Consider the following 16769-nt stretch of genomic DNA (forward strand, 5'->3'; position numbering starts at 1 on the left):
TTTTCTTGCCAATGCTGCCTTTGATTCTGCTGTGTAATTTTTACTGCAGTTGTGCCTAAACTTACTTATGCATACAACAAACTCGACTTTGACTTTATATAGTTTTATAAAATCGTAAAGTGCATAGAAAAGACTAAGAGTCATAGTTCTTTTCCCCCAGGGTTGGGCAGAGGTGCAAGGCCAGAAAGGAAATATTTTCAGTAGATCTGAGGGGGTCAAATTTTCCAACAGAAAGTAGCAGGTAAACTTTCAGAGGATGTGGTTGAGTAGAGGTGAGTATGTCCCGATGTTTAAAAGATACCCGGACAAAGGTTTGCAGAGGCACGGACCAAACACAGACTCCCCGAGCCCCGCAGACTTCGCTGATTTTACTTCAGACGTCCAGCAGCTACAGGATTTTGCTCCACCAGCATTTTGCGTGTGTTGCTTGGATTTTGCTTTACCCGCCTTTACTAATATGGCGGCGGCGAAGCTCCTAATTGGTCGAGCGGAATTAATGCGTCACCAGCGTACCGAGTCTGGTGCGCAAGCGTACAGTGCAGTTAGGCGACATGGCGACGAACGGAATGGAGGTGGAACCGGCTGGTAAGTTAAGTCCTGTCACCATCCTACGGGCTGACTATGCCGGGTGTTGGTGTGGTGGATGCCGGAGGAAGGGGCCGGTACCCGGCAAACCGAAACCGAACTCTCGCTGGAAGTTGCCTCTCTCTCTCTGTCTGATAGGTTGTTCTCCTCCCATCTGACGGCGGATTGGTTGTTACTGATAGAGGCCTGGTTGTTGTGAACTCCACACCTCCTGCCCAATATCCCCCCGAACGGAGCACCAAGCTCAACACGCATCCCCCACCAAACCCTTCCCACCGGCTCTAATCCACCTCCAGTATCCCTATGCACCCCGGCTCCCCACATTATCCAACTCAAAATGTAGCCAACACTGTCGCTGACACACTCCATCCCCAAGATACCCTTCCCAAACACTAGGTTCTTTCCCACTTCTCTAACATGTTCTATGCTGGGGTTCCTACCCCCTTTCCCAACATGCTGCCATATTGAGATACACCCCAGAAAAGTCTGGCAAACAGGGCTTCCGTCGTTTCCGCACCCTATGATTTTACCCCAAAAATGGATTCTACCCTAGCACTGATCTTCTGCTCCAATCCCACAGAGCTATTTCCCTCTCCAAATTACCCCCACACTGACCATATTATCATCACTTCCCTACCCTAAAATACTCCCATCCCGAAAATAGTTCAGTACAATCTCTTACCTACAGGTACCTACAGCAGGTAAAGGCTACACAGGCAAAAAGGGAAGGGGTGGCCGCTAGACAGTGTAGCAGTAGGCAGGTAGTGCAGGAGTCCCCTGAGGTCACCTCCCTCCTAAACAGATATACTGTTGGGGGAGATGTCTCATCAGGGGAAGGCAGCAGCAGCCGAGTTCATTGCACCATGGGTGGCTCTGCGGCACAGGAGAGAAGGAAAAGGAGTGGGAGAGCTAAAGTGATAGGGGATTCGATTGTAAGGGGAATAGATAGGTGTTTCTGCGGCCGCAAACAAGACTCCAGGATGGTATGTTGCCTCCCTGGTGCAAGGGTCAAGGATGTCTCTGAGTGGCTGCAGGACATTCTGGAATGGGAGGGTGAACAGCCAGTGGTCGTGGTGCACATAGGTACCAACGATATAGGTAAAAAAAACGGGATGAGGTCCTACAAGGTGAATTTAGGGAGTTAGGAGATAAACTAAAAAGTAGGACCACAAAGGTAATAATCTCTGGATTATTACCAGTGCCACGTGCTAGTTTGAGTAGAAATAAGAGGATATTTCAGATGAATACGTGGCTTGAAAAATGGTGCAAGGGGGAGGGATTCAAATTTCTGGGGCATTGGAACCAGTTCTGGGGGAGGTGGGACCAGTATAAACAGGACAGTCTGCACCTGGGCTGGACTAGAACCAATGTCCTAGGGGGAGAGTTTGCTACTGCTGTTCAGGAGGCTTTAAACTAATGTGGCAGGGGGATGGGAACAAGTGCAGAGAGACAGAGGGGTGTAAAATGAGGGTAGAAGCAAAAAGTAGTAAGGTGAAAAGTAAAAGTGGCAGGCAGGCAAATCCAGGGCAAAAAGGGCCATTTTTCAACATAATTGTATAAGGGCTAAGAGTGTTATAAAAACAAGCCTGAAGGCTTTGTGTGTCAATGCGAGGAGCATTCGTAACAAGGTGGATGAATTGAATGTGCAGATAGTTATTAATGAATATGATATAGTTGGGATCACAGAGACATGGCTCCAAGGTGACCAAGGATGGGAGCTCAACATCCAGGGATATTCAATATTCAGGAGGGATAGATAGGAAAGAAGAGGAGGTGGGATAGCATTGCTGGTTAGAGAGGAGATTAATGCAATAGAAAGGAAGGACATTAGCCTGGAGGATGTGGAATCGATATGGGTAGAGCTGCATAACACTAAGGGGCAGAAAACGCTGGTGGGAGTTGTGTACAAGCCACCTAACAGTGGTAGTGGGGTTGGGAATGGCATTAAACAGGAAATTAGAAATGCATGCAATAAAGGAACAGTAGTTATAATGGGTGACTTCAATCTACATATAGATTGGGTGAACCAAATTGGTAAGGGTGCTGAGGAAGAAGATTTCTTGGAATGTATGCGGGATGGTTTTCTGAATCAACATATCGAGGAACCAACTAGAGAGCAGGCCATTCTAGATTGGGTATTGAGCAATGAGGAAGGGTTAGTTAGCAATCTTGTCGTGCGAGTCCCCTTGGGTAAGAGTGACCATAATATGGTGGAATTCTTCATTAAGATGGAGAGTGACATAGTTAATTCAGAAACAAAGGTTCTGAACTTGAAGGGTAACTTTGATGGTATGAGACGTGAATTAGCTAAGATAGACTGGCAAATGATACTTAAAGGGTTGACAGTGGATATGCAATGGCAAGCATTTAAAGATTACATGGATGAACTACAACAATTGTTCATCCCAGTTTGGCAAAAGAATAAACCAGGGAAGGTAGTGCACCCGTGGCTGACAAGGGAAATTAGGGATAGTATCAAGTCCAAAGAAGAAACATATAAATTAGCCAAAAAAGCGACACACCTGAGGACTGGGAGAAATTCAGAGTCCAGCAGAGGAGGACAAAGGGCTTAATTAGGAAAGAGACAAAAGATTGAGAGAAAGCTGGCAGGGAACATAAAAACTGACTGTAAAAGCTTTTATAGATACGTGAAAAGAAAAAGAATGGTCAAGACAAATGTAGGTCCTTTACAGTCAGAAACAGGTGAATTGATCATGGGGAACAAAGACATGGCAGACCATTTGAATAACTACTTTGGTTCTGTCTTCACTAAGGAGGACATAAATAATCTTCTGGAAATAGTAAGGGACCGAGGGTCTAGTGAGATGGAGGAACTGAGGGAAATACATGTTAGTAGGGAAGTGGTGTTAGGTAAATTGAAGGGATTAAAGGTAGATAAATCCCCAGGGCCAGATGGTCTGCATCCCAGAGTGCTTAAGGAAGTAGCCCAAGAAATAGTGGATGCATTAGTGATAATTTTTCAAAACTCCTTAGATTCTGGATTAGTTACTGAGGATTGGAGGGTGGCTAATGTAACCCCACTTTTTAAAAAAGGAGGGAGAGAGAAACCAGGGAATTATAGACCGGTTAGTCTGACATCGGTGGTGGGGAAAATGCTAGAGTTGGTTATCAAAGATGTGATAACAGCACATTTGGAAAGAGGTGAAATCATCGGACAAAGTCACCATGGATTTGTGAAAGGAAAATCATGTCTGACGAATCTTACAGAATTTTTTGAAGATGTAACTAGTAGAGTGGATGGGGAGAGCCAGTGGATGTGGTATATTTAGATTTTCAAAAGGCTTTTGACAAGGTCCCACACAGGAGATTAGTGTGCAAACTTAAAGCACATGGTATTGGGGGTATGTGGATAGAGAATTGATTGGCAGACAGGAAGCAAAGAGTGGGAGTAAACGGGACCTTTTCAGAACGGCAGGCAGTGACTAGTGGGGTACCGCAAGGCTCAGTGCTGGGACCCCAGTTGTTTACAATATATATTAATGATTTAGACGAGGGAATTAAATGCAGCATTTCCAAGTTTGCGGATGACACGAAGCTGGGCGGCGGTGTTAGCTATGAGGAGGATGCTAAGAGGATGCAGGGTGACTTGGATAGGTTAGGTGAGTAGGCAAATTCATGGCAGATGCAATTTAATGTGGATAAATGTGCGGTTGGTGAGACCGCACCTAGAATATTGTGTGCAGTTTTGGCCCCCTAATCTGAGGAAAGACATTCTTGCCATAGAGGGAGTACAGAGAAGGTTCACTAGATTGATCCCTGGGATGGCAGGACTTTCATATGAAGAAAGACTGGATCGACTAGGCTTATACTCACTGGAATTTAGGAGATTGAGGGGGGATCTTATTGAAACATATAAAATTCTAAAGGGATTGGACAGGCTAGATGCAGGAAGATTGTTTCCGATGTTGTGGAAGTCCAGAACGAGGGGGTCACAGTTTAAGGATAAAGGGGAAGTCTTTTAGGACCGAGATGAGGAAAAACTTCTTCACACAGAGAGTGGTGAATCTGTGGAATTCTCTGCCACAGGAAACAGTTGAGGCCGGTTCATTAGCTATATTTAAGAGGAAGTTAGATATGGCCCTTGTGGCAAAAGGGATCAGGGGGTATGGAGAGAAAGCAGTTACAGGGTTCTGAGTTGGATGATCAGCCATGATCATACTGAATGGTGGTGCAGGTTCGAAGGGCCGATTGGCCTACTCCTGCACCTATTTTCTATATTTCTACACCATAATGCACCAATACTAGCTCTACCTCAGACGTTCCTCGCTCCAAATTCCCCCAATCTGAGCTTTCCTCAGTCCAGCTGCAGCTTTATCCCATCCCCAGTGCACCTGTTTCCTTGACAGATAAAGACCCAAACTTGCCTCCATAAAGCAGTCCAGATACTAAATATGTGGAAAAACTTGCCCTCCGACTTCCTGTCCCATCCCATCCAGCCTCTCCCTATCTGAATAAAATAATGTAAGAGGTAATGGAAGAATGAACATTCTTTATTGTTCCCTTTCACTGCAGCAACACCTGGTGTGATGGCCTCTGGAGTGACAGGAAGTGTCTCGGTGGCATTACATCCGTTAGTTATTCTCAACATCTCCGATCACTGGATTCGGATGCGCTCTCAGGAGGGGAGGCCTGTTCAGGGTAAGTTGAGTCTGCAGTAGAGGGGAATTGTGTTTTGTGTGGTGTAAAGAACTCTATCGTTTTATGTTTCATTTTTGGTGTAAGCATAAAGTTAAAACAAAGTTTGGGGTTTTTAAAAAAAATCTTTGTGTTCTGCCAACCATAAAAACACTCAGGTCTTTTGAAATGCTCTTGCAGCCTTTTCCAGCTTCGCACATCTCTATAATTCCTCTAAGGTCCTTTGAAAGTTGTTTTGATCAAGGTATGGTGGGCATAAACAGATCTTTCTTGAGAAGAGCAGGATCTGTCAGTAACCTGACTTCATGTTGTCTTTTTTATAGGGAAGGGCACCTCTACAACCCACACCTCCAATCCCATCTCATTGATTGGAACGCCTGACTCCAATTAACTTTTATAGATGGCATTACTCCAGAGGTTCACATACTTTTTTGAACCTAGACTGTGATTGTTTAAATGGTGTACTCAGTATTAACGAGAAGAAGCACAATTGTCTGTGTGTTATTAGTTTAGGCAGATTGTGTTTGTCTATTATTGTGACTTAGATGAAGATTAGATCCCTTTTGTGAGAAATTAATGCAGAAAACTAGGTAATTGCAAAGGGTTTACAGACTTTTTCTTGCAACTGTAAATGTTAAGCCTTTGCAAAGAAAGAAGCTGAAAGGCTGATCTTGGTGGAACTAAAGTTCTAAGGTGCATTGATTTCAATGCAAGGAGAATTCTAGGCAAGGCAGATAAGTTAGAGAATGAATTACAATATTGTAGTCATTTGTGAGACTTGGTTGCAGGAGGAGCAGGGCTCACAGCTCAATGTTCTGTAGTTCTGTTGGTTTTTTGTAGACATAGAGAGATATTAAAGAGGTAAGGATGGCATTACTCATCAGGGAAAATGTTCCATTTTCTGAATACTCAGCAGTGTTCAGAAATGACATTAGATGACTCATCCACTGAGGCAATACGGGGAGAACTGGAGAATATGAAAGGGATGACAGCATCTATGGAAAAAAGTAAACAGTCAGCGTTTCAGGCTGAGACACTTCATCCAAGATGCTGTCTGGCCAGCTGAGTTCTTCCAGCATTTTGTGTATATTACTTTGATTTCCAGCATCTGCAATTTTTCTCTTGTTTGGAATAGAAAGGGATGACCACGTCAATGGATGTATATTATAGACTCCCAACAGTCAGTGATTTTAATTTTCCATATATTGACTAGGACTCCCACATGTAAAAGGAGTGAATGGGGTAGAGTTTGTTAAATGCTTTCAAGAAAGTTTCCTTAATTGATACATAGAGTACCCAATTAGAGAGGGTGTAATACTGATCTCCTCTGAGAAAATGAGACAGGGCAGGAGATATAAGTGTTTGTAGGGAAACACTTTTTGGATGTAGTGATCATAATTCTATTAGTTTCAAGATAATTATGGAGAAGGATAAGAATGGTCCTTAGGTTGAGATTCAAGATTGGAAAAAGGCCAATTTTGATGGCATCAGGAAACATAGAGCTATAGAGTACTACAGTATAAAATCTTGTGTGGGTTAGGGTAGATTGTTTCTGGCAGAGCGATGCTTGGTAAATGGGAGACCTTCAAGAGTGATTATTGAGGATCAGGATCAAATTAGCTGCGCAAGGAGTATAACAAATGCAAGAAAACACTTAAGGGAGAAATCAGGAGGGCTAAAAGAAGACCATAAGACATACAAGCAGGGTTAAGCCATTCGGCCCATTGAACCTGATTTGCCATTCCATCATGGCTGAAATATATTATACTTCTCAACTCCATTCTCCTGCCTTCTCCCTGTAACATTTGATGCCCTGACTACCCAAGAACTTATCAAACTCCACCTTAACTACACTCAATGGCTTGGCCTCCACAGCTGCCAGTGGCAATTAATTCCTGAGATACACCAGCCTCTGGCTGCTAAAGAAATTCCTCCTCATCTCTGTTTTAAATGGACATCTCTCTATTCTGAGACTGTGCCCTCTGGTCCTAGACTCACTCAGTATAGGAAACATCCGCTCCAGTGAATACAAGCCCAGAGCCATCTAACATTCCTTGTGTTAACCCTTTCATTCCAAGAATCATTCCCATGAGCCACCTCTGGACACTCTCCAATACCAATACATCTTTTCTTGGGTAAGGTGCCCAAAACTGCTCATAATAGTCCCAAGTGTGGTCTGACCAACACCTTATAAAGCCTTAGCGTTAGATCCTTGCCCCTATATTCTGGTCCTCCCAAAGCTAATTCTAACATTGCATTTGCCTTCCTTACCACCAACTCAATCTGCAAGCTAACCTTTAGGGAATCCCGAGACCCTTTACACCTTTTTTTAAATTTTTTCCCCATATTGAAAATAGCCTTTGACTTAATTTCTAATACCAAAATGCATGAACATACACTATATTGTATTTTCCACTTCTTTGTTCATTCTCCCAAACTATCCAAGTCCTTTTGCATATTCCCTGCTATTGATATGGAAGACAGAGAGCAGTAGTGAAAGGGAGTTGTTCAAGCTGGAGGTCTGGAATTAATAGTTCTCTGTAGAGATCTGTGCTGGGACTTCTGTTTGAAATGTATATAAATGACCTGGATGAAAATGTAGGTGGGTGGGTTAGTAAGTTTGTGAATGATACCAAGATTGGTGGAGTTGTAGATTGTGTTGAAGACTGGCAAAGAATACAGCACAGTATGGATCAGTTGCATATATGGGCTGAGAAATGGCAGATGGAGTTTAACCCTGATAAATGTGAGGTGTGGCAGTTGGGTAGGGCAAATGCAAGGACACAGTATGCTTTTAAGGGCAAGACCCGTAACAATGTCGCTGAGCAGAGAGATCTTGGAGTCCAAATTCATATCTCCTTGAAAATGGCTACACAGGTCGATAGGGTGGTTAAGAAGGCTTATGGAATGCTTGCTTTTAGTGGTCGAGACATTGAGTTCAAAAGTCAAGAGGCTATGTTGCGACTTTATAGAACCCTGGTTAGGCCACATCTGGAGTATTGCTTACAGTTCTGGTCTCCCCACTACAGGAAGGATATTGAGGCTCCAGAGAGGGTGCAGAAGAGGTTTACAGGGCATGTGCTATCATGAGAGACTGAGTAAACTTGTGTCATTCTCTCTGGAGTGGCTGATGGCGGTTTATAAGATTATGACAGGCATAGAGTGAACAGGGAGTATCTTTTTCCCAGATTGAAATGTCTAATACCAGAGGGCATGCATTGGAGGTGAGAAGGAGTGGGTTCAAGGGGAATGTGAGGGATAAGTTTTTTTACTCAGAGAATCATGGATGCTTAAAGGCTTTTAAGAGACGTTTAGATAGGCACATGAATATGAAGGAGATGAAAGGGTATAGACATTGTGTAGGTAGGAAGGATTAGTTATTGGGGCTTTTTGGTTCACTTTTTAGCTGGATTGGCACAACATTGTGGGCTGACAGGCCTGTTCCTGGGCTGTACTGTTCTATAGAGCTTAGAGTACAGGAGATAGGATGTTTCATTGAAGTAGTATAAGCATTGATGAGGCCAAATTTAGAGTATTGTGTGCAGCTCTAAATCATCTACCTACAGGAGAGATATCAATATGTGCTAAAGACTGCAAAGAACATTTACAGAGGTGTTTTAGGTCTTGGGGCCCTCAGTTATAGGGAAAGGTTGATTATGTTAAGACTTTATTCCCTGGAACGTAAGAGAATGATGATGGTTCAATTGCAACATTTAAGAGAAGTTTGGATAGGTACTTTGAAGTGTGGGGGTATAATTTTTGGTCTGGGTGCAGGTAGCTGAGAAAAGGCAGAAAAACAAGTTGGCATGGATTGGATGGGCTGAATAGCCTGTTTCTATGCTGCAGTGCTCTATGACTCTGACTCCTAGTTCCGATTAAAGGTTTTCAACTTGAAATGTTAATTCTATTTCTAGACATATTGAATGACCTACTGAGTGCTTCCCCTATTTTCTGCTTCCTGCTTTTGAATTCCAGCACTGTTCGTTTTTAACCTGATTTTGCACCTCTACCTCAGCCCAAGGTAAGGATTGAACCAGGGTCACTGTGGCTGCGGAGGAGGAACTCTGTAACACCACTGTGGTGCCCAACTGACAGGTGTATGGTATGACTATGGACAAAGACCCAACATCAATAGGCCAAAGGACCTGTTCATGTACTGTACTGCTCTGTGTTCTAAATATATTACTATGGTATTACTGCTTCAACAAGAAAGTTTTCTTGCAAACTGATTCTTTACACTTCTGCTTTCAGTAATTGGTGCATTGATTGGAAAACAAGAAGGAAGAAACATTGAAGTGATGAACTCATTTGAGCTTCTGTCGCACACAGTGGAGGAAAAGATAGTTATTGATAAAGAATATTACTACACTAAAGAGGAACAATGTGAGTATTACATTTTGGAGCATCCTACAACCTACATTCTGCCTGATGACATTGATTCTGAATTGGGCTTCGGCATTGCACCAGGGTTCAGTGTCCCTGTAATTCTCTTGGGGTGTTGCTCCGGATTCCAGTACAGTCGACCCTCCTTATCCGCGGGGGATTGGTTCCGGGACCCCCCGTGGATACCAAAAATCGCGGATGCTCAAGTCCCTCATTTAACCTGTCTCAGTGCGGTGGACATTAGGACCTGGCGCAGCTCTGAATCTGAAATGTTTCTGTTCACAAAAATAATTACGATCACGATTGAAAATAAGGCGGAAGTAATAAAGCGATTAGAAAGAGGTGAAATGTCATTGGAAAAGCGTTAGGCTACAGTCAGTCAACGAATGGAACAATTTTAATGGAGCATGTGAAAGGCCCTGCCCTGATGAAAGCTACAATTATTACTAAGCAACGCAGTGGTTTAATTATCGAAATACGTATGTTTCTTAAGTTTTATATGCATAGAAAAGTAAAATATGTACTGTATACTAAGAAAAACGTTTTACTAACTGACGCTAAATAATACCGGATGTACCTGTTCCGACTTCAAATCCGACTTAAAGACGGACTCAAGAACGGAACTCGTTCATAACCCGGGGACTGCCTGTACTTTTAAATAATCTCTAGGTTACTTATAATACCTAATACAATGTAAATTCTATGTAAATAGTTGTTATACTGTATTGTTTAGGGAATAATTACAAGAAAAAGTAGTCTGTACATGTTCAAGCAACGAATGCTGGAGAGAGAACTTCCGGGTTTTCCTGATCCGCGGTTGGTTGAATCCACGCACGTGGAAACCGCGGATAAGGAGGGCCAACTGTATCTGCAATCCTCATGTCTCGTCGGCACAAAGCCCAATCATGCAACGCTGATCGCCATCCTGCCAGCTTCTGAGACTTGCAATATCATGTACTGGAGGGACACCATCAGTGCTTTACTTGGAAAATCCTCCATATCTTGTAATGAAATTGGTGCTGAGCCGACCTCTGTGACCTCTCACAGTACAGTATTCCCAACCTGAAACTGCAATTACACCTGGTTGGCTCTGATGGTCAGGCCTCGGCGCTATTACTGACTCCCAAATTGGGCACTATTCCAACCTCCCCATCCAGGAGTATTTGCCAGCCAGAGAAAAAAATCCAAGAATGTTTACAAAACCTTGTGGAGTTGCTACAGATTGTGGGAATCCCTAGCCTACAATCTCTGATTGGTGAAACAACTTTATGGATGGCAATCCTAGTGCCCGTGAGTTGGGAGCACTCTCAAGCCCAATGTAACTGGCAAAAGGAGGGCATGTACTCCACTTCGGACCTAGCCCCTCCTGCCTTACTTGTGGTCAATTCTGCAAGTCCCACACTGGCCTCGTCTGTCATGTCTAAACCCACAGAACATGTCGTCTTTGACCCTGAGGGACTGTTGCCTTTGTGGCATAAGACTTTAGTGGGAATGCCACTTGACCAACTTTTCCTCTGCTTCCTGTTGTATTCCTCAAACTTCTTCCTACCATATAATTTCTATAAACGCATGCAATAGTTTCTTGATCACATTGCATCCTTGGACAGGTTATTTGCTAACACAGCACACTTAGGTTCAACAATGTCCCCTATGTTTCCCCTGCACCTGTACCTTCTCCATGCATTAGAAGTTTTCACTGTTTACCCAACTGCTTTTTACCCATCCGCTCACTGAATTGGTGATCTCTCTGTGATTATTTTCTCCTCTCCAGTTAAGCAAGTGTTCAAGGACATGGAATTCCTAGGCTGGTATACCACCGGGGGTCCTCCAGATGAGTCTGATATCCATGTTCACAAGCAGGTCAGTGTACTGCAGTCTGTAATCAGATGGAAGACGTTTGTACCTTGTTCTCCCAACTTTAATTCTGATTAAACACAGCCTTCATTTCATGTCTTCGTCTCTGTCAGCAACAAATTTATTAACTTAACTGTTCTTTATTCTGGGAGATGATAATGTAAAAATTATAATAAAATATAGATCGATTACATGTTCAACCATCAATGTCTATGTCACCATTTCAAGTTTTCTTCCATTTCTCTTCATGTAGCATTATTGACAGATCCTTCCATTCCTTTCTCATATATATCTCTGGCTTCCCCTTAACCTGTATCCTGTGAGAGTTTTACAGTCTTCAAATCATTTTTTCCTTTTTTACATATAGATTTGAAGCCACCTCACTTTAATCTGATTTCAACAAAGAGGTAGTGCCTTCCCAACAGCATTCTTTTCTTAACCCTAACGGCCCCTGTTTGGTCACCACTCAGTCTTATAATTTCCAGAGAAAACCCCCATCTGTTCTACATCTCCTGATATGTATTACCTTTTCATTTGTGATTTCAGTAAAGGAAGTTCAATGTGGATGAAATCTTTAAAAATGTCATCAGAAATATCTCAAATTAAAATATTATAAAGAGCAGTCGGTACAGATTGCAAAAGAGATCATGTTTGACTAACTCAATACATGAGATAGATAAGGATATTGCAGCAGATAAATGATGTAGATAGTGTATCATCAGTGACCTTTTGTTAATGATACAGTCTGACAAGGTTTATGTATTTAACATTTTTGTGCTGTTCAGTCGTCCTTCTAGAACTGCAGTATTACCTTTTGATTATTAATAGTTCGATGCTATTGGTTTTCAACCCTATTTCGACTGATTCTACAAAGTGTATGCTTTATTATTCTACTCAAGTTAATTCTTTTACTTATCCGGTGGTCCCAATGCAGCCTCCTCTACATTGCTGTAAATTGCAGGACCACTTTATTGAGTACCTCCGCTCCATCCACCAAAAGCAGAATTTCCCACTGGCCAGCTATTTTAATTTCTATCCCCATTCACGTTCTGACATGTCAGTCCCTGGCCTCCTCTTTTGTCAAGATGGGGCCACTCTGAGTGGAGCAATGCTTCATATTCTAGCTAGGTAGTCCCCAGCCTGATGACATGAACATTGATTTCTCCTCCCTGTATTTTTCCCTCCCCCTTTCCTCTTCTATTCCCCACTCTAGCTTCTGACCTCTTCTCCTCACCTGCCTATCACCTCTCCCTGGTGCTCCTTCTTTCTCCCCTGGTCCACTTTTCTCTCCTATCAGATTCCTCCTTCTCTGGCCCTTTATCTTTCCCACCCACCTGGCTTCACCTATCACCTTCTAGCTATCCTCCTTTTTATTCTGGCATCTTCTTCCTTCCCTTCCAGTCTTGAAGAAGAGTCGCGGCCCAAAACATCAACTGTTTATTCATTTCCATGAATGCCTGCCTGACCTGCAGAGTTCCTCCAACATTTTGTCTGTGTTGCTCTGGATTTCCAGCATCTGCAGAATCTCTTGAGTTTATATTTCATATTATTTGCATTAAACTACATTTGCAAATTATACATTCATTCTGCAAGGTAATTTCAGTAATTGTACAGAGTGGGGCAATGGCTTTGGAAAGTTTGGTTGCAAGTTGACACAGTGACTCTTACCGTCAGACAATGTAACAGTGCCCATTTATTTACTTAACTGCAGTCCTTCAGGACCACTTGACTCATCCACGCACACACCACATGAACCTCACCCAATCTCTAAACTCACCCCCATTTTGTGTGCAAGATGTAGACATCTTCCTGTCCCTCTGGCTTATCACTGCCTGCTGCAATCCCTCTCTCTTGGATCCCAGGTAAGGACTTAAAACCTTCCCCTCTCAAATTATGTTCATAAAACCCACCACCACATCCCACAGACTCGGGCCTGAAGATTCCTGTTTCACTTCACACGTCCTATGTTGATGAAGTGCGAGGGAAATGCCAATTCAGCACCCCACAGTGGCATGGAAGCTTTAGGAGGTGGGCTCGACCTTACCAAGTTTTGGCTAGCCACACAGCTTCTGCGCTCTGAATACTCCCTCCCCCCGCCCTGATTTTCTTATAGAATTTGATGTGTCCAACTGCATTGATTGCTCTTTATCATATTTTAATTTATTTGTTTCTCTACATTTTCAAATGACGATTCCTTTCCTTCTGCTAGCATTAAGAATTATTCAAGTTCTCTAGGCTTTTTCTATGTTTTTCTTTCAGATAACTTCAGCTGAATGTATGTCCTCTAGAATTATCTTCTTTTCTGAAAATACCATTTTCTCTGTGGTACCCAATTCTTATCTATGAGCCTGAGTATATGAGAAATGGGTGTAAGTGAGGTTTTTTCCAGTCCTTTGAGCCTGTTTGCAACCTGCATCAGTGTCATGGTATCACTACCCTTTGCCTGCATCTCTGTATCAGTATCAGCAAAAATGTTATTTCACTATCCCAATGTTTCGATGTTTGTTATTTATCTGCAAACCATTATTTATTTTAATGATCACTGGTAAATACATTTTCTAGTTTCTTGATTTTTCCAGTTGTTTCTCGAATTCTTTCCTAACCTCATATTTCCTTTGGTCATCCTCCACTTTGAGAGATACTCTTGATTTGCTATTTAACTGCTGAGCGTTTCACCTCTGATGTTTTCTGATCTTTCTATTGTCGTAATTATGTGGTGGTCATTGTTAGGATGGTGATTACTCCAAAAGCAACTTCTACTTGTATTAATTTATTGCATAAATATGTAAAAAATATATTTACAAAATTAAGTCTTGAAGCTCAAAAAAAACAGCCACAGTGGGTTTTCCAAGGGAGTACTGGAAACTGGGCCCCAGTGACCTTCAGTGCTATCCCCTGAAAAAGTTCAGGGGAGTGTGGGAAATGGGATTCCGGTGGGGTTCAGGGGAATGTGGAAATGGGACCCTGGTGGGTTTCGGCAGAGTGTGGGAAACGGGATCCCGGTGGGGTTCTGGGGAATGTGGAAATGGGACCTCGGTGGGTTTCGGCAGAGTGTGGGAAACGGGATCCCGGTGGGGTTCAGGGGAATGTGGAAATGGGACCCTGGTGGGTTTCGGCAGAGTGTGGTAAATGGGATTCCGGTGGGGTTCTGGGAGGACAGGAAATGGGACCCTGGTGGGTTTCGGCAGAGTGTGGGAAACGGGATCCCGGTGGGGTTCTGGGAGGACAGGAAATGGGGCCCTCTGCACCAGCTGCTGAGCCATCGTGGTTTGCATTTGGCGAGCATACTGTCAGAGCTTCACTGATTCCAACTGTTCATTTTGTTTTAGCCAACAAACTGTCAGTATCTTATCCCCCAGTTCCATTTGTTCTAATTTTCCACATTGAATTCTTAAGCCTTCTGGAAGCCTAAGCGTCCACACATCTACGGGTTCTCCTTCACTCCTGTTCCATCCTCCAGTTCAAGTCTGGTCAACTAAGGTTTCTCATTGGTAGCTCCTCCTCCTCCTAGTGATTTGCTATTGCATCTTGTCATGTAGGTTGATTGTCCTGTTACTTCCTTTTATCTGATAATCTGTTTTAAAATGTTGGGTTAAATTAACTGCTGTTATTGGAACTAATTGAAATTTAATGAATGTTGGAAAATGACTGGCAACATATCCGATACATCTCAGTCCATTTCCTTAAGTACTGTGGGTCACAGGTTGTCAGGTGGTGAACTGCAGCAACTGTAAACCTGTAGGTTTGTAGGGATTCCCACACCACTGCTGGAGAGTCAGTCCCAGGATTTACACCCTGTCATGTCAAATGCTGACAATTTTAGTTCGAAATCCACAGGGGAGCTTACAGATGGCTGTCTCCCATGCCCTTATTGCCCTTCTTGGTGGTAGAGGTGACAGGTGTGGGAGCTGTTGGGTTTCTCGTCAAGTAACTGCAGTGCATTTTGTAGCCTGATTTCAGTATTGCCAGGACTGTTTGATTCTGTCCTCAGTCAGACGTTGCCTTGATTGTCATGGACAGTTGCTGTCACCTCCATACTTGGACCAAAATCACGAGGTCTGGGGCCAAATCATCCTGGTGAAGTTCAGACTAGCATCAGTCTGCATTGGTGAGTCAGTGGTGATGACGGCGTCCATTACAGTGTCGTACAGCACAGAAACCGGCCTTTCCACCCAATTTGTCCATGGTGACCTGTGGTAATTTAGTGAGGTATAGTAAAAAAGCAGTGGATTCCAGTTAATTGGGACACATTGGCCCAATTAAGCAGCTGCCCCAATTTACCAAAGTTTTCTGGAAATAGTTAAAAAGGTATAAAAAGACAAACTACCATTTCACTGAGTAACAAATTATGTATTTAAATGAAATACAGAACAACTTAGAATGCTATCAATACTACTACAATATTATTAGTTCCTAATTGTTTTTGATGGAGGAATTCATCCAGTGTACCTATATGCTGCTATGTAGTTTTGATTGGCTATAAATGAACAAAATCAATGCAGACACCCAGTATAATGCTATCGACGATTGGTTGCTTCAGATCTTCATTTCCATTGTAACGTTGGAGATGATCGTCGAACCTTCAAATTCTTCTTAGGTCCTAACTTGTTACCGAAGTGAAATCGTTTCATTTTCACTCCCAGCCATTTCTGGCATCTCCAAGACTGAATGCTTGAATCACAGTGAACAAAACAGTTCTGAATTGTCTTTCTGCTTATTTCTCACCCACTGCCAATAACAAAAAACACTGCTTTTTGAACACAAGCACACGCAACTGATGCTATTTAAAAAAACTTCTCTCTAAGGTAGAACCGATTAGAGATAAAAGTGGAAAGATGTGCCTGGAGGCTGTGGAAGTGAGCGAGGTCCTCAATGAATACTTCTCTTCGGTATTCACCAATGAGAGGGAACTTGATGACGGTGAGGACAATATGAGTGAGGTTGATGTTCTGGAACATGTTGATATTAAGGGAGAGGTGGTGTTAGAGTTGTTAAAATACATTAGGATGGATAAGTCCCCGGGGCCTGACAGAATATTCCCCAGGCTGCTCCATGAGGCAAGGGAAGAGATTGCTGAGCCTCTAGCTAGGATCTTTATGTCCTCGTTGTTCATGGGAATAGTACCGGAGGATTGGAGGGAGGCGAATGTTGTCCCCTTGTTCAAAAAAGATAGTAGGGATAGTCCGGGTAATTATAGACCAGTGAGCCTTACGTCTGTGGTGGGAAAGCTGTTGGAAAAGATTCTTAGAGATCGGATCTGTGGGCATTTAGAGAATCATGGTCTGATCAGG

The 16769-nt window shown here is 43.0% G+C and overlaps 1 protein-coding gene across 1 annotated transcript in view; it reads left to right on the forward strand.

Moving 5' to 3' along the window:
* The first annotated feature begins 487 nt into the window (after positions 1-487).
* Positions 488-16769, forward strand: part of cops6 (COP9 signalosome subunit 6) — a 39402-nt gene continuing 23120 nt past the window's right edge. Inside the window, exons 1-4 of the mRNA XM_073052052.1 lie at positions 488-585; positions 5119-5244; positions 9493-9624; positions 11396-11484. Coding sequence (XP_072908153.1) covers positions 552-585; positions 5119-5244; positions 9493-9624; positions 11396-11484 — 381 coding nt within the window. The 5' untranslated portion in view covers positions 488-551. The remainder of the gene's footprint in view (positions 586-5118; positions 5245-9492; positions 9625-11395; positions 11485-16769) is intronic.

Source organism: Hemitrygon akajei, chromosome 7 (genome assembly GCF_048418815.1).
Source record: "Hemitrygon akajei chromosome 7, sHemAka1.3, whole genome shotgun sequence".
NCBI classification, from domain to species: domain Eukaryota; kingdom Metazoa; phylum Chordata; class Chondrichthyes; order Myliobatiformes; family Dasyatidae; genus Hemitrygon; species Hemitrygon akajei.